The sequence below is a fragment of the Schistocerca gregaria genome, chromosome 2 (assembly GCF_023897955.1).
Source record: "Schistocerca gregaria isolate iqSchGreg1 chromosome 2, iqSchGreg1.2, whole genome shotgun sequence".
Taxonomy (NCBI): Eukaryota; Metazoa; Arthropoda; class Insecta; order Orthoptera; family Acrididae; genus Schistocerca; species Schistocerca gregaria.
The window spans coordinates 740,207,829-740,229,362 of record NC_064921.1 but is presented as its reverse complement, the minus strand read 5'-3'; the positions used below and the strand labels follow the sequence as shown (position 1 = coordinate 740,229,362).

At 41.0% G+C, this 21,534-nt stretch overlaps 1 protein-coding gene across 5 annotated transcripts in view; it reads left to right on the top strand.

Moving 5' to 3' along the window:
• LOC126334906 (targeting protein for Xklp2-like) overlaps positions 1 to 15,294 on the top strand; it is a 109,174-nt gene extending 93,880 nt beyond the window's left edge. For all 5 annotated transcript variants that reach the window (XM_049997620.1, XM_049997619.1, XM_049997617.1 and 2 more), the window contains one exon: positions 14,673 to 15,294. In XM_049997620.1, the coding sequence (XP_049853577.1) occupies positions 14,673 to 14,846 (174 nt within the window). In that variant the 3' untranslated portion in view covers positions 14,847 to 15,294. The remainder of the gene's footprint in view (positions 1 to 14,672) is intronic.
• Positions 15,295 to 21,534: the final 6,240 nt, after the last annotated feature.

Below are 21,534 nucleotides of genomic sequence, written 5' to 3'. Positions count from 1 at the left end.
CACATCACGAGGTTGTGGTTAGGTTAGTGAAAGAGTTTAAATTTAGGGCTACAAAACGCATCATCTGCCACAGTTCAGTGAGTAATTAATGTTGGCAGAGCAACTCTCTTTTCCGTCCCTCATACCTTGTGGTGAGTGCTTTCAAATTACACATGAGCAGTATTTGGGAAGTGACCCATCCTGATTGTATGTCGCCTTTAACCGAGTGGTAACCAGCAGCGTTGAGTCAATAGTAGTGCCAGGTGACAGATGTCAGCTATCAAGTAGTTTTAATGGGGCTATAGTAATTGTCTCGGCGTATTGGACGCATTTTTACAATTTGCAGCCATTTTACAATTACACAGTTGTTTTACAGTTTCTACAGAAAAGTTAATTGGTTTACATTCAGCATAGGTTTTGGGAGCAAACTATGCATAATGCATCACAATGTAATATGAAGTCCTGTACACTTCAGTTACAGTTATTTGTGGAGTCCTCATGGATGCTGCGAGTACAATAATTTTTTCTTGGAAGTTTATTTGCAATCCCACATGTTCCTTTATCTTTGTTCTTCATGCCTTTTACAAAACTACTGGCAATTAAAATGTATAGAGAACTATTTTGGGTTACTTGGAGGGTAAAGAAAGTGAAAACCTAAAATAAAAGAACATCTCACACAGTGAATTGACCCCACTACTGTAGGATTGTCATTCCATGTACTCCCCCTGCGGTTCCGGGGGTTAGAATAGATCAGAGTTATTCCTGCCTGTCATAAGAGGTGACTAAAAGGAGTGTATCACGTTTTGGCCTTTATGTGATAGTCCCCTGTAGGGTTTGATCTCTATTTTTCAAAATTTTCCCAAAGAGCAAGCCAATTGGGGAAGGGCGCCTTACGTGGTGCATTGTGTCCATCATGCGCTAAGACCTATCGCATCCTTCATTTACATGAATCTGCACTTCGGCTCACGCTCCAACTGTTTGGTGAGGTCACCCTCCTGCATGTGTATTCTTCCATCAACTGTGCAGTATCGTTTTCTATGCTATTGATGACAATGGACTTGTTTGCTTGGTTGCACCTGATATCCAGCATAGTAGCCAGTCCGTTGTGGTGGGGCTGCCATGTAACCTGTTGGTTGTAGCCCCATGACCACACAGGGATTGTTCTGTTGATGTCTTCGCCGTTATCTCCCCATGTATGCAGAGGAGTAAATGCCTGTCACTCTGGGCATCGGGACTCCCTGCAATGGCCATTTTGCCAGGTGACCTTTGCTGCAGCTGGGTGGTGCCCACTGGGTGGTTCCCTGGTCAGGGTGGGTGGCATCAGCGCGGATGACACACGATGAAGAATAGTACATCATCTCTTGCTGGTGGTCAAACACCATCAGTCTCTTAAGCATTCATGCGCTCAATTCAACATGCAGAAGTAAGACCCCAAATTGTTCCCCTCCCTGGCCATACCATGGGAGGAATGTCAGGCTAATGATGGCAGTGGCTCTTATCTGCCTCGATACCCTGTATGTTTGAGAGCTGATGGGGAATCTTTCATGACAACGATGCTTGCTTTTGTTGAGCGTTTAGAGGACAATTTCGGGGAGGTGGAGGGCTTGGCAAAAATGAGATCTGGGTCAGTCTTGATCAATACAGCATCCTCTGCCCAGTCACGGGCTTTACTTGCTTGTGACAAGTCTTTTGCAGTTTGTCGATGAACTGCGCACCAATTTAGAGTGGCGAGGTGTTCATTTCATTCAGCGTGTCCACCGTGGTCTGAGGGATAATTAGGTTCCCACTGGTGCTTTCATCTTGGCCTTATCGGGTGATACATTACCCGAGAAGATCAAGGTGATGGTCTACCACTGTGATGTAAAGCCCTGTATCCCTCCCCTAATGCAGTGCTTTCAGTTCTGGAAGTTCACCATATGTCTTCCCACTGTACTTCCAGCATCACATATCGAGGTTGTGGGTACCCATCACATCCCAGTACTCCATGTGCCCCGCCTTCCATCTATGTCAACTGCAGAAAGCACCATTCGCCTTGCTCACCAGACTGCGGGATTCTCCAGAAAGAAGGGAAAAATCATGGAGTAAAAGACCCTGGACCGACTGACCTACACTGTGGCTAAGAGGAAATTTGAACGCCTACATCGTGGAGGTATGACATCGTCTTACGCCGCCACTACAACAGTTCTAGCCCAATCAGCTCTGCCAACCCCACTCACCTCTCAGAACCAGATGACTACACCTGCCCCCTTGATTGTGGGGGATACTTCCCTCAGTGTTGCTCCTGCACCACCTGCTTCAGGAGAACACCCCCCCCCCCCCCCCCCCCCCCCGCCTGCTCCCAACTATCGGTGACATCATGTGCCAGAGAAGCATCAGTCTCTTCTTCAGCTCACCTCTCTAGGAAGGGGTCCCTTGGGTCACTCCCTTCCCAGGTTTCTGGTAATGGGGAAAGATGATAGCCACCAGTGACTGAAGAGCCCAAAATTTGATGGTCGTAGGGCTTCACACTCATCCTTCGTCTTGGAGACTTAATCAGAGAAGTCATCCCAGCCCTGGAAACATATCCTGAGGCATAAACTGCTTCGTTGAATATTCCATGCCTTCCCAGTCTCGCAGTGACGTCATACTGCAGTGGAATTGCGGCGAAATTTTTTTATCCTCCCCCCCCCCCCCCCCCCCCCCCACACACACACACACACACCACCACCACCACCACCACCACCACCACCACCACCACCACCACCTGGCTGAGCCACGGCAACTATTAAGCTTTACGCCAGCTTTCTGCATTGCCCTGCAGGAAACCTGGTTCCCGACAATGCGGACCGCTGCCCTCCGCAGCCATAAGGGAAACTACACAAACCGTAGCGACTATAATCGAGTGTCAGGTGGAGTTTGTGTTATGTCCTAATCTCAGCCTTTACTGAAACTGTGTCCCCTTCAAACCCTTCCTGAAGCTGTGGCTGTCAGAATGTCGGCGATGCAGGAAAGAACTGTCTGCTATGCATATTTTCCTCCAAATGGTGCAGTACCCCTGAATGTATTAGCTGCACTGATTGATCAACTCCTTAACCTTTCCTACTTTTGGGAGATTTTAACACCCATAACCCCTTGTGGGGTGGCACTGTGCTTACTGGCCGAGGCAGAGATGTGGAAACTTTACTGTCTCAGCTGGACCTCTGCCTCTTAAATACTGGGGCCGCCACACATTTCAGTGTTGCTCATGGTAGCTACTCGGCATAAGTCCTGGGATGCAAATTGATAAATCAATGGCCAACTATCCACTGGAGAGCACATGACGACTGATGTGGTTGTGAACACTTCCCCATCTTCTTGTCACGCCCCAGTGTCTGGCACCTATGCTTTCCCAGATGGGCTTTAAACTAAACAAGGTGTACTGGAAAACTTTCACCTCTGCTGTCACAGTTGAACCTCCCCCATACGTGAACATCGGTGTGGTGGTTGAGCATGTGAATACAATAATTCTTTCTGCAGCAGAAAACACATTCCATCACTCTTTAGGGTGCCCCGGCGAAAGGCAGTCCCTTGGTGGTCGCTGGAAGTCGCTGAAGCAATTGAGGAGTGTCGGCGAGCTCTACATTGGCATAATTGGCACCTTTACCTGGAGCACCTCCTAGTCTTTAAACAGCTCAGTGTCCTCGTTCACCAACTTATCAAATGACGGAAGCAGGTGTGTTGGGAGAGATACATCTCGACCATTGGGTGCCATTCATCGTCTGCACAAGGATCAAACGTGTTTTCGGGTACCAGGCTCACAACAGGTGTTAACATAAATAGCGTGTTATCTACTGATGTAATCGCAGTTGCCAAGCACTGTGCTGAGCATTTTGCTCTAGCCTGTGCTTCGTAGAACTACCCCCTAGCATTTCGCACTCCCAAACGGTGGCTGGAAGAGAAAGTCCTCTCGTTCACTACACACCACAGTGAATCCTATAATGCTCTATTTACAGAGTGGGAGCTCCTAAGTGCCCTTGCACATTGCCCCGACACCGCTGCCAGGCCACAGTGGATCCACAATCAAATGATTAAACATCTATCATCTGACTACAAGCGACATCTCCTTGTCATCTTCAACCAGATCCATTGCAATGGCGGTAGAGCACCATCATTCCGGTGCTCAGACCTGGTAAAAACCCGCTTGATGTGGTAGCTATCAGCCCGTCAGCCTCACCAACCCTTCCTTGTAAGCTGCTGGAATGTATGTTGTGTCAGCAGTTGGGGGTTGGGTCACATGGCGTACTAGCTCCATGTCAGGGAAGCTTCCACTAGGGTCGCTCTACCACTGATAATCTGTTGTCGCTATAGTCTGCCATCGGAACAGCCATTTTCAAATGCTAACACCTTGTTGCCGCCTTTATTTATTCACAAAAAGCGTATGACACCACCTGTTGATATCATATCCTTGCCACATTATACGAGTGAGGTCTCGAGATGCCCGCTCCCGATTTTTATCGAAAATTTCCTGTCTCATCGTACTTTCCATGTCCAAGTTGGTGCCTCCCATATCCAGAATGGGGCCCCGCAGGGCTCTGCATTGAGTGTCTCACTATTTTTAGTGCCCATTAATGGTCGAGCAGCAGCTGTAGGGCCGTCCGTCTCACCTTACCTGTATGCAGATGACTTCTGCATTTCATACTGCTCCACCAGTACTGGTGTTGCTGAGCGGCACCTACAGGGAGCCATCCATAAGGCGCAGTCATGCGCTCTAGCCCACGGTTTCCAGTTTTCGGCTGCAAAGGTGTGTGTTATGCTCTTCTGTTGGTGTCGTACCATTCATCTGGAACAAGACCTTTACCGTAATGATGATCAACTCATTGTAGTAGAGACATATCAATTCTTAGGACTGGTTTTTGACACCCGATTGACTTGGCTTCCTCACGTTAGTCAGCTTAAACGCAAGTACTGGCAGCACCTTGATGCCCTCCGCTGGCTGAGGAATACCAACTGGGGTGCAGATTGCTCCAAGCTGCTGCAGCTCTACAGAGCCCATGTTCAATCCTGCCTTGACTATGGGAGTCTGGTTTATGGTACGGCGGCACACTCGTCATTGCATTTATTCGACCCAGTGCACCACTGTGGCGTTTGCCTAGCAACAGGAGCTTTTAGGACGAGTCAGTGACCAGCGTCCTGGTGGAGGCCGGAGTCCCTCCATTGCAAGTTAGGCGTGCACAACTGCTGGCCAGTTACATTGCACACATTCGTAGTTCTCCTGCGCATCCAAATTACCATCTCTTTTTCCCACCCACAGCGGTTAAATCTCCCTCATCGGCGGCCGAGGTCAAGGCTTCCAATTGCCGTTTATGTCCTATCCCTTCTTTCCAAACTGGAGTCCTTGCCTTTACCACCTATACTTGTTGTCCATTCACATACACCTCCATAGTGTACACCTAGGCCGCGGCTTCGCCTGGACCTTTCACGTGGCCTTAAGGACTCTGTTAACCCCGCAGCTCTCCACTGCCACTTCCTCTCGATTCTTGACATGTACCGAGGCCATGAAGTGGTTAACACCAACATGTCGATGGCTGATGATCACATCGGCTTTGTGTTTGTCCATGGAGGACATATTGAACAACATTCCTTGCCCCATGGCTGCAGTATTTTCACTGCTGAGCTGGTGGCCATATCTCATGCTCTTCAGCAAATCCTTTCGTGCTCTGGGGAGTCATTTCCTCTGTGTACTGACTCCTTGAGCAGCCGACAAGCTATCAACCAGTGCTACCCTTGTCATCCTTTAGTAGAAATCATCCAGTAGTATACCCTGGAATGGTCCATTTGTTCAGGGGTGTTCGTTTGGGATTCCGACGTGACCTGGGGTCCAGACAAACAGTCAATGAACTTGCCAACAGGCTGGCCAAACCGGCTACGTGGAAACTGCTTCTCTGCAGCTGACCTGCATTCAGTACCACACTGCAAGGTTTTGTGGCTTTGGGAGATAGAATGGCGTAACCTCAGTACACACAACAAACTGCGTGCCATTGAGGAGAATATGAATGTGTAGAAGATTGCGACACAGGCCTCTTGCAAGGACTCTGTGGTTCTGTCAGCTTCGCTTTGGCCACGATTGGGTGACACCTGGCTTACTGTGGCCCATATCTTGGTGAGCTGTCATTCTTTGGCTGCCCTGCACCGGACTCTTCAGTTACCGGACTTGTTGTCATCGCCTCATTGGCTAATTTAGTTTTCTGTTTTATATGTGATGGTGGGTTTTATTGTTCCATATAAGTTTTCGTGCATGTCCTTTGTCCCTTTGTGTTTTCCACTTCTTGTAGGGTGGATGTTTTAATATGTTGCAGACTGGCTGGCTTTTCATTTCTATTCTCGTGGTCGGTCAGCCACGGTCGTCTGCTCTCTTGTTTTTGTCCCTTCTACCTGTTTCTTGCTTCTCTCTGTGGTTTTCTTTCCTGTTTTGCCAATAGTAGTGTTGGTTGTTCTGTTGTTCTTCTGGTTCTTTCATTCTCCTGTTATTGTGCTGACCGTCTCCTTTCTTTCTCCTTTCCCTGCGTAATTATTTTACCGGGAACAAACATTTACAATAACTCTCAAGGTTGGTAGTCCTGCGCCTGCTATACGGACGTTTGAGTCACAGCTCCCGTACAAGATAAGTAATTTTAGTAGTAATAAACTGTTTCTAACACTTTAAACTAATTTATTATGTTAATTATAGTGCTCTTCAAGCGCACCATTAAATGTTTTTGTCTTACTCGCATATTTTCACAGTAATCACGCAAAGTTCGTTTTGTTTACATATCACGATCAGGCTGAACTTTTGAGCTTTCAGATTAAACTTCATACCGCAATTTTAAGTGCATTTACTGATAGTTTAGTGTGCCAAATACGTTTGGTGCCCCTTTATATATATAGAGTATCGTCATCTCTTAAGTAATTTCCAGTAAGAAACTTCTGAACCATTGTTTACATTGTCGCGAGTAGGCCTAATTTTTTGTAAACGTATTTTCATTGTTTTCCGGTAACTTAATTGTCTTTCTGTCACTAAAATCGATTTGTACCATGAGTGTAAAGTGCCTGACGTGCCGTAGAATCGTTAGCTCCGGGGTCTGGTGTGATGGATGTAGTAACTTTTTTCATTGGGGAGATTGTAGTGGCATGGGAATTGGGAAAATGAGCGAGACTCATCAGTGGTTCTGTAGGCTATGCAGTAGAGATAGAAAGATTGTGGAACAGGAGAGGAAAATTGCTGCCCTTCAGGCTGAGTTAGATGAGGCTAGGTGAGAACTGTGCAGGTTAAGGGGGGAGAAGGGTAAACAGGGGTGGGAAGTGGCAACAGGCATAAGGAACAGGCCAAGAAATTCTTCTGACAGCTTTGTTATTAATGTACAAAATAGGTTTGACCTGTTGCCTCAGTCGGAAACTGATGAGCCTCTCACAGAAGTAGATGTAGACAGGGCTCAAGAAGCTTTCAGCAGCAAATTGAATAAGAAGGTAGGGAAGTGTGCAAAGAGAAAGAAAGTCTTGTTGCTAGGTAGTTCGCATTCTAGGGGTCTGGGCCAACTTCTGCAGGATGAATTAGGGTCAGAATACCAGGTCATAAGTTTCTTCAAACATAGTGCTGGACTGGGGCAGGTTACAGAGGATTTAGGTTTACTATGTAGAGGCTTTACTAAGGAAGATACCGTGGTTATTGTGGGTGGGCCGGGCAACAGTATTGACAGAGATCCGGGGTACAGCATAGAGTGTGACCTGGCAAATATTGCATCGGCATCGAGTCATACCAGTGTTGGGTTTGTGTCAGTTCTGGAGCGCCACGACCGGCCTCATATGAGCTCTTCTGTCAGGAGAGTTAATTTGGAGTTGGAACGGCTACTTGGATCTGATGCAGGGTCACACATTGATGTGGTTCCTGTTGATTCACTCTGTAGTGGGCTGATAGCAGGAAATTAACTCTTTTTTAGTGTAAGATCAGTGTCCAGTGGGAAACTCAGCCAGGCAAGTACTAAAGATGTTAAAAAAGTTCAAGATGCTCATAAAAGTAAAATGGAAAAATGTTAGTATATTTCATCAAAATATTGGGGGATTGAAGAATAAAATTGATGAGCTTCTGCTTTGTTCAGATGATATAGAAACTGAGAATGTAATAGATGTACTATGCCTGTCTGAGCATCACATTGTCACTGATATGCAAAAGGTTAGCATCAATGGGTACAAATTAGCTGCACATGTAAGTAGAGATAATATGATGAGAGGAGGAGTTGCCATTTATGTCAAAAGCTTCCACAGTGCAAAACATTTAGAAACTAAAAAATTTTGTGTAGAGCAACATATGGAAGCATGTGCCACTGAACTTAAACTAAAGGATGGCACTTTCATAATTGTAACAGTGTATAGGTCCCCCTCAGGGAATTTCCAGCTATTTCTAGAAAACTTGGATGCTTTGTTGTGCTATCTGTCAGACAGGGGGAAGCAAATTATCATTTGTGGGGATTTCAATGTTGATTCCCTGAAAGAGTGTAATAGGAAGAATGACCTTGTAGTATTACTCAGTTCTTTCAATTTGAGCTCTGTCATTGATTTTCCTACTCGGATAACAAAGAACAGCAGGACATTGATAGATAAATTTTTTATAGACCAAGATAAGTTTAAGGACATAAATGCTTATCCTGTTGAGAATGGTTGTTCAGATCATGGTGCACAGCTAGTTACAGTACATGACATAGCTCCATGCAGTATATCAAATCAGAATTTCAAAGTGCGTTCAATTAACAATATAAATACTGCAAACTTTAGGGAAAGCCTAAAGGAGCTAGACTGGGATGAAGTGTGTATGGAACCCGATGCAAACTTGAAATATAACTTATTTCACGATACATTTTTAAGGGTATTTGAAAATTGTTTTCCCAAGAAAATAGTGAAACATAATTCCAAGAAAACATATAAAAAACCTTGGCTACCTAAAGGAATAAGAATATCTTGCAACCGTAAAAGAGAACTGTATCTAACAGCAAGAGGGAGTACTGACCCCGAAATTGTTCAATGTTATAAAAACTATTGTGCGGTACTAAGAAAAGTTATTAAAGTCCAGAAGCATGTGTATCATGTCTGAGATCAGTAACTCTGATAATAAAATTAAAGCAATTTGGAATATTATTGAAAGGGAAACTGGGCAACCAAGAGCACAGGAAGACTTTAGTGCCATAAAACTGAATGACAAGTGTACTAACAAACAATCTGAAATTGGAAATATTTTCCATAATCATTTTCTAAATGTTGTGGAGAAAATAGGATCTAGATCTCCTCTAGAAGAGGCAAGGCTTCTAATAGAAGAGGCCATACCTGTGCAATTTGAAACTACTGTATTTCCACGAACCTCTCCCTCTGAAATCAGTAAAATAATAAACTCACTGAATAGTAAAAGCTCTTACGGAATTGATGGCATTTCCAGCAAGATATTTAAAGCTTGTTCCCCACAGATAAGTAGGATTCTCAGCCACGTATGTAATAGCTCTTTGGAGCAGGGTGTTTTCCCCGATAGACTGAAATATGCCATTGTAAAACCGTTGCATAAAAAGGGGGATACGTCGGATGTCAACAACTATCGCCCAATCTCTCTTCTGACAGCTCTATCAAAAAATTTTGAGAAAGTAATGTATTCAAGAGTAGCCTCCCATATTTGTAAAAATAAAGTACTAACAAAATGTCAGTTCGGTTTTCAGAAAGGCTTTTCAACAGAAAATGCTATATACTCTTTCACTGATCAAATATTAAATGCTCTGGATAACCAGACATCACCCGTTGGTACTTTTTGTGATCTCTCAAAGGCCTTTGACTGTGTAAATCATGGAATTCTTTTAGATAAGCTAAATCATTATGGTTTGAGGGGGGCAGTGCACAAATGGTTTAATTCATACTTAACTGAAAGTTGAAATAAGTGGTTCATGTAATGTTAATACAACAGCTGATTACTCAAACTGGGGGGCTATCAAGTATGCAGTCCCACAGGGTTCGGTCTTAGGTCCTTTACTGTTCTTGATATCCATTAATGACTTACCATTCCACATTGATGAAGATGCAAAGTTAGTTCTTTTTGCTGATGATAAAAGTATAGTAATAACATCCAAAAACCAAGAACTAAGTGATGTAATTGTAAATGATGTTTTTCACAAAATTATTAAGTGGTTCTCAGCAAATGGACTCTCTTTAAATTAGGATAAAACACAGTATATACAGTTCCGTACAGTAAATGGCACAACTCAAGTAATAAATATAGATTTTGAACAGAAGTCTGTAGCTCAGGTAGAATTTTCAAAATTTTTAGGTGTGTCCATTGATGAGAGGTTAAACTAGAAGCAACACATTTATGGTCTGCTGAAACGTCAGAGTTCGGCTACGTATGCTTTTAGGGTTATTGCAAATTTTGGTAATAAGAGTCTCAGTAAATTAGCTTACTATGACTACTTTCATTCACTGCTTTCGTATGGTATCATATTCTCGGGTAATTCATTGTTGAGTAGAAAAGTATTCATTGCTCAAAAACGTGTAATCAGAATAATTGCTGGAGTCCACCCACGGTCAGCCTGCAGACATCCATTTAAGGATCTAGGGATCCTCACAGTAACTTCACAGTATATATATTCACTTATGAAATTTGTTGTTAATAATCCAACCCAGTTCAAAAGTAATAGGAGTGTGCATAGCTATAACACCAGGAGAAAGAATGATCTTCACTATGCAGGGTTAAATCTGACTTTGGCACAGAAAGGGGTAAATTATGCTGCCACAAAAGTCTTTGGTCACCTACCAAACAGCATCAAAAGCCTGACAGATAGTCAACCAACATTTAAAAATAAATTAAAGGAATTTCTAGATGACAACTCCTTCTACTCATTGGCTGAATTTTTAGATGTAAATTAAGGGAGGGAAAAAAACTAACTTAAGCATTAGTGTCATGCAATTTTTTGTGTAATGTAATATCTTGTACAGACATCTTTCTTTAACCTGACATGTTCCACATCATTACGAAGTGTCGTATTCATGATCTATGGAACAAGTATTAATCTAATCTAATCAAGGGACCAATGACCTCTCGCAGTTTGGTCCACCCCCGCTCCCTCACCTTTAAACCAACCATTCTGTACTCTTACTTGAGCGTCGGCCATTGCCTGGAAACTGCGCTGACATAAGTGGTGCTAGCCTCGCCTGACGTATGTCAAAAATGCTCTATTTTAGAAAATGCTGTATTTCTTTATTCTACTCACTTGTCCAAAAAGCCCTGAATATTTTCTGCCTTACTTTTTACACACACTAAAAGTTTTTCATCACCCTGGTTCCCAGAACTCCTGAAGATAGACGTTGATTGTTGTTGATATTGTATCACATACACAGACACTCTGACTGTTCAGAGATGTCACTAAACTTGCACAAAGATGTAAACAACCATACATGAGCAGCGCCTAATAGACAGAAGTGGTCCATCAGCCGATCAGTTCCCGTCATTCCACGAGGAAGTAGGTACACGGCTCGTGTTGTCTGTAGTTCAACCATGCCTAGACAGTCAATATTGCAGTTCAATAGCATCCGCATTGTTACTTCGTGCCACAAAGGGCTCTCAACAAATGAAGTATCCAGGCATCTCGGAATGAACCAAAGCGATGTTGTTGGGATATGGAGGAGATACAGGAACTGTTGATGACATGGCTTGCTCAGGTGGCCTAATGGCTTCTACTGCAGTGGATGACTGTTACCTACGGATTATGGCTTGGAGGAACCCTGATGGCAATGCCACCATGTTGAATAATGCTTTTTGTGCAGCCACAAGACGCAAACTGTGTGCAATAAGCTGCATGATGCGCAACTTCATTCCCGACGTTAATGGCAAGCTCCATCTTGGCTACAACAACACTGTGCAGTGCAGTACAGTACAGATGGACCCAACAACATGCCGAATGGACTACTCAGGATTGGCATCACATTCTCTTCACCAATGAGTGTCGCATTTGCCTTCAACCAGACAATTGTCGGAGATGTGTTTGCAGGCAATCCAGTCAGGCCGAACGCCTTAGACATACTGTCCAGCGAGTGCAGCTAGGTGGAGGTTCCCTGCTGTTTTGGGGTGACATTATGTGGGACCGACGTACGATCCTGGTGGTCATGGAGGGTGCCATAACGGCTGTAAGATACATGAATGAATGTCATCCTCCGACCAATAGTGCAACCATATTGGCAGCATATTGATAAGGCATTTGTCTTCATGAACGACAAATCACAGCCCCATTTTGTACATCTTGTGAATGACTTCCTCCAGGATAATGACATTGCTCAACTAGAGTGGCCAGCATGTTCTCCAGACATGAACTCTATCGAACATGCCTGGGATAGATTGAAAAGGACTGAGGGATCTATGCCAAATTGCCATTGAGGAGTGGGACAATCTGGATCAACAATGCCTTGATGAACTTGTGGATAGTATCCCACGACGACGAATAGAAGCATGCATCAGTGCAAGAGGATGTGCTACTGGATATTAGAGGTATCTACAGTCTGGACCACCACCTCTGAAGGTCTCTCTATATGGTGGTACAACATGCAATGTGTGATTTTCATGATCAGAAAAAGGGCAGAAATAATGTTTATCTTGATCTCTATTCCTGTTTTCTGTACAGGTTCCGGATCTCTCGGAACTGAGGTGATGCAAAACTTTTTTTGATGTGTATATAATATTAACTCTTTAATCAGTGCTGAATGCTTCGCACAATGCACAAATTACAGTATGATTGTCCATATTAGAAAGAAAAAGAAAAGAACAAGTAGCAGTCCACAGAGGCATACATTCATAATTCATTTACAGTTGAAAATGAAGAGGAACAAAAAATTTTATGTAATACTTATTTTCTTACAACTTAAATAATGAATGAAAGGCTGTTTTAAACTTGTCTAACTTTATAATTATTGGGAAAATCCATATGTTTACAAAATTCCCGATGTCATTGTCAGATGGTTGTTGTTGTTGTTGTTGTTGTTGTTGTTGTTGTTTATGTTTATAGGGGGCTGGTATTTGTGAGAACTTCATCTCTCAAGAAATGGCTTTAGTTCATCTGAACACTTCAAATTTGCTGTAGTGGAAACCATGTAGCCCATAAATCAAACCTCAATTTGTGTAGGAGCCTCACCTGAACCAAATGTGGAAGAAAGAAGAGAGGAAAGAAACTACACGCCAATAATATGATTTCATTAGGTACAGAATCTGTGTGGATTACGGAGACTGTTTTCGAAAGTGTGTCCAATGTACTTATGTCTTCTAGAGACTACACTCTGACACTGATGCACATATACAGCTTGTTCTAGCTTCCACAGAAAGTGAGGAGGAGGTTACTGCAGTGCCATTATATAAGTCATTGACTTTGTCCCTTGCATATACCCTGATACAACAATTTGTTCCATGTATGGGAAAAGTCATGTCTTTTTCCCTTGCCACTGCACAGCACAGATAGCTGAGGCTCTCCACATCCCATTAATCCATTCCTCCTCTGTGGGGATTTGTTGTGGGTTATAGGTGTTAATTATTACAAACAGCAACCTCAGTCTGCCCACGGACCTGCCAAAAGCAGGTGACATTTTTAACTCCAGATATGATAAACAGAGACACAAAAGTATGTTGGAAACCGATAACACAATGACCATTATAAATGACAACAGTGATATCACAGAAACAAAATGTAAAAAAACAACACTTTGATCCAGAACAGCTGTAGCCAAGGAGGAGGAGAAGAACAAGGAGGAAGACGCCGATACCATGATAACTCGAGCTCACAGGCATCTGCCAAGAGAGAGCTATGAAAAGACAAACTTCACGTGCAAATGCAATTAAACAAGGAAACAACACTTGTATCAGTTATATATATGTGTGTGTCTTTCAACGAAAGGCATGCCAAAAGTCTACCTTGTGTAGAAAAGTATTTCAGATTGTATCCGAAACAGAAAGGGAATATTATTGAAATGAATCTGCATTCCCACATCTCCTTCTACTGTGGAATGTTATTGTACTGATATACATTTGGACAAACTGTGCCACATTCACGATAAAATCTCTCAGATGTACATAGTTCCTTGAATTTACATATGACATTTGTTTCTTGTAATTATAATAAATATTGAGGAAAAAATAAATATGATTTTCATCACATCCCTTAAACACTACTAATTTTTCTTTAGAGAATATGGGGCCTCGCAAGTCCTCTATCACTGTGTGAATCTCTTTGGAAAGTTGGAAATATTCTCTGAATAGTTTATCAGGAAGTTCTGTAAACAACACACATTCATCACATTTTGTTCTCTTGCTTGTACTTACTGCTCTTACATGCAGTATATACATTAAAAAAATGAGTTCAGAATCACTCTGGATCTTAATCTAATTATATCGAAAAGTTTGCAGTTGGGATGCAGAATATGCTATGCTGCAAGAGGCCTACGCATTGAACTGCAGAGGCTCGGCTGTGTATCTGCTCTGTCTCTGTTGATGCAGTGTGTGGCAGGACTAAAGATAGTGCAGTTGTCTGAGCTGTTACATCTATGTGCCATCTATCAGTTAACTGTTTGGTTTATTTTAACTAGATGTAGAGCTGATTATATTAAAAATCATGTTTTTCCAAATGAAAGCAATGTCAGTTTCTGCTTTGTGGTAATAATTTTCATTGTTGGTTACTATGGTTTTGTCTTTTCAGTTAAAAGAGGAACAGGAAAGAGAGGAAGAGGAAGAAAGAGCAAGGCTACGCAGGGAGGCCATACATAAGGCCCAACCCATTCCCAAATATGCCCCCATTGTAGTTTCAAAATCTACAAAAGAACTGACTATACCAGAATCGCCATTTTCGAGAACTAAGGCAAATAAACAATGACTAAGGTTTTTCGACTTGACACTGCTGCTGTACATTTGTATTTATTATTTTTTTGACATGGTTTAGAACTATTTATTAATAATTTTAAAGATACATTTACTGAAGTTTGTTTTATAGTGTAATGTCACTGGTTATCTGTGGTATCTCTATGATTAGAATCTCTTTCACATTTGTTAGGGAAAGTAAAGATATCAAATCATGGAAGACTTTATACTCATTGTTATAGCTTCATGACAAAAAATCTCATATGGTATGTACTTTATAGTCATTCTAGATGACCACATGTGCATTCAACATGAGTTTTTTAAGAGCTAAGACAAGGAAAGAGACTAAGATTTTGACTTCACAGCATAATGTTATATTTGTATTACTTTTATTTTTGACATGTTTAAATACATTTCTTAAATATTTGTAAAACCACATGTAATAAAGTTTATTTTATATTGAAGTGTCAGTGGTTATCCTATTTGTGTGTTTATAATGTATATATTTCTAATTTTTTAGGGAAACCTGTGTAAAAGTATCCACCACAAATGATTACTGCATTGTTATGGTTGTAGCTTCATTACTAAAAAGCTGATGTTGTATATTGAGGCTAATCATCTAGAAGTTACGATTTTTAGCCAAACATTACTTAGCGTGTTGTATGAGCTTCAGTAAGTTGAATTTCTTAACACACACACACACACACACACACACACACACACACACACACGGAGGGACGAACGCACTGGTTTCATTTGATATTTAATAATTTTTAATGACACTGTTACTTAAAGTATTCCACAGTTTCACTAGTGAGAGTTTGTGTTTTGAGGTGTGGAAGGCTTGACTGCCTGTTCAACTGAATAAATTCTTAGCTACTGCATATGTATATGTATTCTCACAAGTACAGTTCTCTGTGGTACAGATGGGCTTGTGGATAACACCAACATACAATTTAGAGGGTTCAACAGTGTAAAATTACATCTTGCCAAGTGATGACACTAATGATTACCTGATTTTAACCAAAAAATTGTCACAGCTGAAATATGTTACATTTATACTGGCATCCACTTTGCAAGAAGTGAAGAGTTTGTTTCATGCAGTTTGAATTGTAAAATTGTTCCCAGGACAGTCTTTGAAACTGTATTTCAGCGTTATGATCCCATTAACTGCCTGGGGCAAGAGGCAGTTTCCTTTAGACCCTTTCGATGTTTGCATTGCAGCTTGGCCTGAAAAACTAGAATTGGCAAATTTTCAAAAGTTCTGACAGTTTCAGCACATGTAGTTGATTTAATTCCCCCCCCCCCCCCCCCCCCCCAAATGTCCATCTCCCCCAAACCTGCAGTTTACAATCAATACTAACACTCTTGGATTGCACATATTTTATTCACAGAAAGACATTGCCAAAACCTTCGTGTTTTTATTATTATTATTATTATTTTTGTGAAAAATGTTAAATTCCTTTTGAAATCTGGGTTCTGTACGATAGTTCGATGACTGTTTTAATGATAGGATGTGAAACAAGAGCAGACTAAAGTGTGTGCTATTTCTGCAGTGTAATTATATTCATGTACACTGCTGAGACATTGAAGTGGAATACAAACATTGTGGGGTGAAGGAACCAAAGCTGCAGTTCAGAGAAATTGTTTCCAAAGAATGACCTTACCAACACTGTTAGAGATTTAGATGGTTGGGGGAGAAAATAAGGCTTTATTGAAGGGAACATTTTTGTAACCGGGACGGAACATAAGTTCATCTATTTAGTTTTCAGAGACCTCAAAAGCTGCTGGTTTGTAATAAATACAAGTCCACATAAATATTTCAGATGACTTGACAGAAAGTATTTTCCTTCCTGCTCATGCCACAGGGTGATCTCTCCCCCCCACCCCCCCACCCCTCCCCCCTGACTGTCCAATGATCTGGGTCTTTGTGAATAATGTATCACCTGGAATCATTTTTCAATCTTAAAGGAGTCCTTGCTATAACATGACACGTGTTTCAAACGGAATTTGTTTTAAATTACACTGGTCCACTGTGGTTTCTTTTTCCCTGCAGAAACCAAAGTAAGCAGCTCAGAGTTAAAAGCTGGGGTTTAAAAAAGGGTGTTGTCACAAAATACCTGTGGAGTAAGCAGTCAGTCTTCATCTAACTCTGAATTAATTACGTGTGAGGTTTCCATATTGGGTCCATTGCTTTTTCTTGTGTACATTAATGACCTCTCATCTGTTACATTGCCAGATGCTAAGTTTATTTTGTTTGCAGATGATACAAACATTGCAATAAGTAGCAAGTCAATCACAGATTTAGAAATAGCTGCTAATCAAATTTTCACTGACATTAATAAATTGTTTAAAGCTAATTCACAGTAATTAAACTTTGAGAAGACCCACTATTTGCAGTTCAGAACCTGTAAGAGATTTCCTTCCAGCATGTGTATAACATATTAAGACATGCAAATTGAAGAGGTTGACAGTGTTAAATTTCTGGGATCACAACTTGATAATAAATTCAGTTGGAAAGGGCATACCACATAATTGCTTAAGTGCCTAATCAAGTCTGTATTTACAGTGAGAATAATTCCGATGTAGGAGATATAAATATGAAAAAACTTGCAGATTTTGCTTACCTTCATTCTATTGTGTCATATGGGATCGTATTCTGGGGCAACTCATTGAATCAAGCAAAAGTTTTTAGGATGCAAAAGCGTGTGATAACAACCATTTGTGGAGTAAATTCAAGATCATCATGTAGAAACTTGATCAAGGAACTTTGTATTCTAACCTCTGCTTCTCGGTATATTTATTTCTTAATTAAATTTGTTGCAAGTAATACATCACTATTTCCAACCAATAGCTCAATACATATACTAGGAATAAGAACAATCTACATAAAGACTTAAAATCACTTACCTTTGTCCAAAAAGGGGGGGCCGATATTCAGGAAAACACATTTTCAATAAATTGCCAGCAACCATTAAAAACTGTTTCAGATAAAGCATTGTTTAAGTACAGTTTGAAAGACTTTGATGGGCAACTCCTTCTACTCTATAGATGAATATCTTAACAGAGACTGTTAAGTCAGCTTAAGGAAAAGTGTCTGTTAGATTTCAGTTTTTACAGCACTTGATCATAACAGTCAAGATTAGGTATTTTGTGTACGATAAATTTAGTAATAGTGCATAACACTGTTTAATTCTGACAGTGTGTTAATTCTGTAAATGTTAACTGTTTCAGTTTACCACATTGCATTCACATACTTCGACAATATCCAGACAAATGATCAGGGTAGGAAGTATTATATTCAAATGTTTTATGTTGTACTTTCTGACATGCTCCAAACCCATGAGAATCGTCTCATTTTTTGGGTCTATGGAACGAAAACTGAATCTAATCTAAACTAGCGTAATCGATATGATGTCTACATTAACTGAACTTACCTGGTGAGTTTGTTCACAAGGTCCCTGTAATTTTCTTTTCTCCTATTTCCCAAGAACAGTGTTCTCATATTACAAAAAAATTCAAAGTGTGCAGCTGCTCAGGGGTTAGAAGGACTCAGGGTGTATCCCCTGTAGTTGGTGCGTGTGTGGACTAATGAATATTCCTAATCTGATCTCTGTGCTCAGTCATGAAAACTTCTTACACAAATACTGAAATACTGCTTCCTTCCTGTGCGTAGCTTTAACAAATGTTGTTATGAGTTCCAAATTAATGTGCATTGGTGGGAGAACAGTTTTATTCAGATTCACGAGAGGTTCTTCGGCAATATTTTTTGACCCAGGCACCATGGCTGTTCGCAGAGCCCATTCCCCTCTGTGTAGTGTTTTTCCCTTGCATGACAGTCCCACTCACACAGGCAGCAGCAGTACTTAGTGTAAGCCACTTGAAAACCACCAGAATCACAATGACTTTGAAGTCTACACATACCAGTCATTCATACTTATTGTAATTAACATAGTTTACAATCAATTTTAACATAACTTTCTTCAGCTAAGGCAGTGTTTGCAACAGAAATAGATGAGCTTTGTTGCTATTTTGTAGCAGTACTGCCTTGAAGCTTGTTTCTTGAGGCTTATATGAGGAGTCTCCTTTCATTTGGTTTGTCTGTAATGTCAGCAAGAAGATTTCACTGCTGCAAAGATGAGGCCAAGATTTCGGCTTTCCCTAATCAGATCACTGAGGCCATGGAGTGTGATTTTTGTGTGGTTCCCCAAATGACAGTGTTGGTGTAAACATAGTGTAAGTGTCATATGATTGCACTTTTTCGGCTGTTGTGTCAATTTAGCATCACTGCATAATGGCAGTACATGTGAGGGAACAGGAACTGGCAATCTTTCGCCATCAGCCGCAGGGAGAACAACAGATGGGGCGTCAGGGTATTGAATATTTCTCGGGGGATTGACTACTTTCCTCATGGGAGATACCATATGAAAATAGCAATCGGACACATGATTTGTGGGTTCACACCAAATAGCAGGCACATCAACTTCATGGAGGAATTTTCACTATACAATCAAGCATTAAGTGTAAACGAACATGAGGTGCTACTCGTGTGTGAAAACCACGATTTATCTTGCTCTCCAACTCGACACCCAAAATAAAAGATGTATGTTTCTTTTACTGCTTTAGTCAGTGGTCTCCTTGAAACACAAATAACTTGGGCAGAAATTTAACAATAGGTATCACGTTTTTTTTTTTTTTTTTTTTAAAGCTTACATGCACGTTAGTAACATAATTCTTCCATTTCTACACTTCACGTAACTTAAGATTCACTGCAGCCGCCGCAACACTAGTCCAGTAATGAGTGAACTAGTGCAGCACAAGACCACACAGCTGTGACAAATGACAATGAAAATAACATCGGATTTTATATTCAACAGTGTTCATGTGACTGGATGGCCACACCCGAGTCTGGTGTAAAGTGCTATTGCCAAATTGTACTGGAATTGTCCACTTCACTCGAGGAAGAGGAACCTATGTCACAGTCCCTTTGCATATAGCTATCATAATGTTCCGTATGTGCGAAAGTGAAACAAACACTGTACTTACTGGTAACACTCAGCTAGGTGACAGTTTTAATCTTGATATTCATTTTCAGTGCATTAAATCTATTAAGTGCAGCTACTTCTTTTTCTGTAAAAAATATAAAAAAATCATAGGTAACAGTTTTACAGACTTTCTGCCACATCAGATGTAAATGTAATTTCAGGCTTTCAACAACTTCCTTTATCATTGTCAAGAGGGTTTTAGGTCATGTGGAACATCATTTAGTTGTGAACTCTAACGTGGAAACGTCACAGAACTTCTATATCCAACCGCATATTTTCGAAGTCTGTGATGGATTGACATCTGTAGTGGTGCTGATGGTGAAGAACTCAACATTTTCTGTGTAATCTTTCAGCATCAAGTGCCCATTTCCTTGCACAGTTATGATATAGCCCCTATCCTGGTTAAAGTAGTTGTCCATTTTGATCTTAATGGCTTGTTTGGTGATGGACTACCACTAGTAGATACATGGAATGTCATCAAATACAATTAAATTTTTGTTTTGGACACTATGTTTGGGATCGGCAGATTTCTCAAAATCACGATACATCATATGTGATGTATTCTAGAATAGTATCTCACTTGGGCAACAATAATATCCTCAGCAAATGACAGTTTGGATTTCAGAAGAGTCACTATGCTGAGAAGACCATTTACATGTTCGGACACAAAATGTTGCAAGCATTAAATAATAAAATAGCACCAGCTGGTATATTCTCCACCCTATCTAAGGCATCTGGCTCCGTGAATCAAAGTATTCTTCTAAATAAATCAAATTTTTATGGTACTGATGGTACAGCCAACCAATGGATGTCATATCTAACCAAAAGAATATAGAATATTGTACTTAGTAATTCAGTTAATGTAGTCCTGGGACATTATTCTGACTGGGAAGAAATTGTGTACAGGGTTTCTCGAGTCTCAATTTTGGGTCTACTATTGTTCCTTGCATGTAAATAATCTTCTGTTTGATATACAACAAGCAGAATTTGTTAGTTTTGCAGATGACACTAGTATTGTAATCAAGCCTAGCAAATATACTGACAGAAAAAATAGTAAACAATGTTCTTAAAACCATCACTGACTGGCTTACATCAAATGGTCTCTCTCAATTTTAAAAAGACACAGCATATTCTGTTCTGCAGATCTAGGGGTACTATACTGATAAGTGTGACGCATGGTGAGGAAATAGTAAACAGGGCGGAAACTTCAAAATTCTTAGGTGTCCATATTGATAAGAATATAAACTGTTAAAAGCACATTTTGGAACTACTAAAACAACTTAGTTGAATTACGTTTGCATTTAAAATCACTGCAAATCTGGGAGAGAGACAGAAAGTTGGCATATTTTCATTCAGTAAAGTCATATCTAATAATGTTCTTGGGTAACTTATCTGTAATAAAGAAAGTCTTCATTGCTCAAAAAGGTCCTGTAAGACCATTATGTGATGCTTACCCACAATCATCTTGTGGACATCTGTTTAAGGAGCTGGGCATTCTGACTACTACTTCAGAGAATATTTTTTCCCTCATGGAGTTCATTGTAAATTATCCACTGTAGGTCAGAAGGAACAACAAATGTACACAATTGCAACACCAGAAGGAAAAATGACATTCATTATTCTACATTAAAGTTGTCTTAACACAGAAAGGGGCGCACA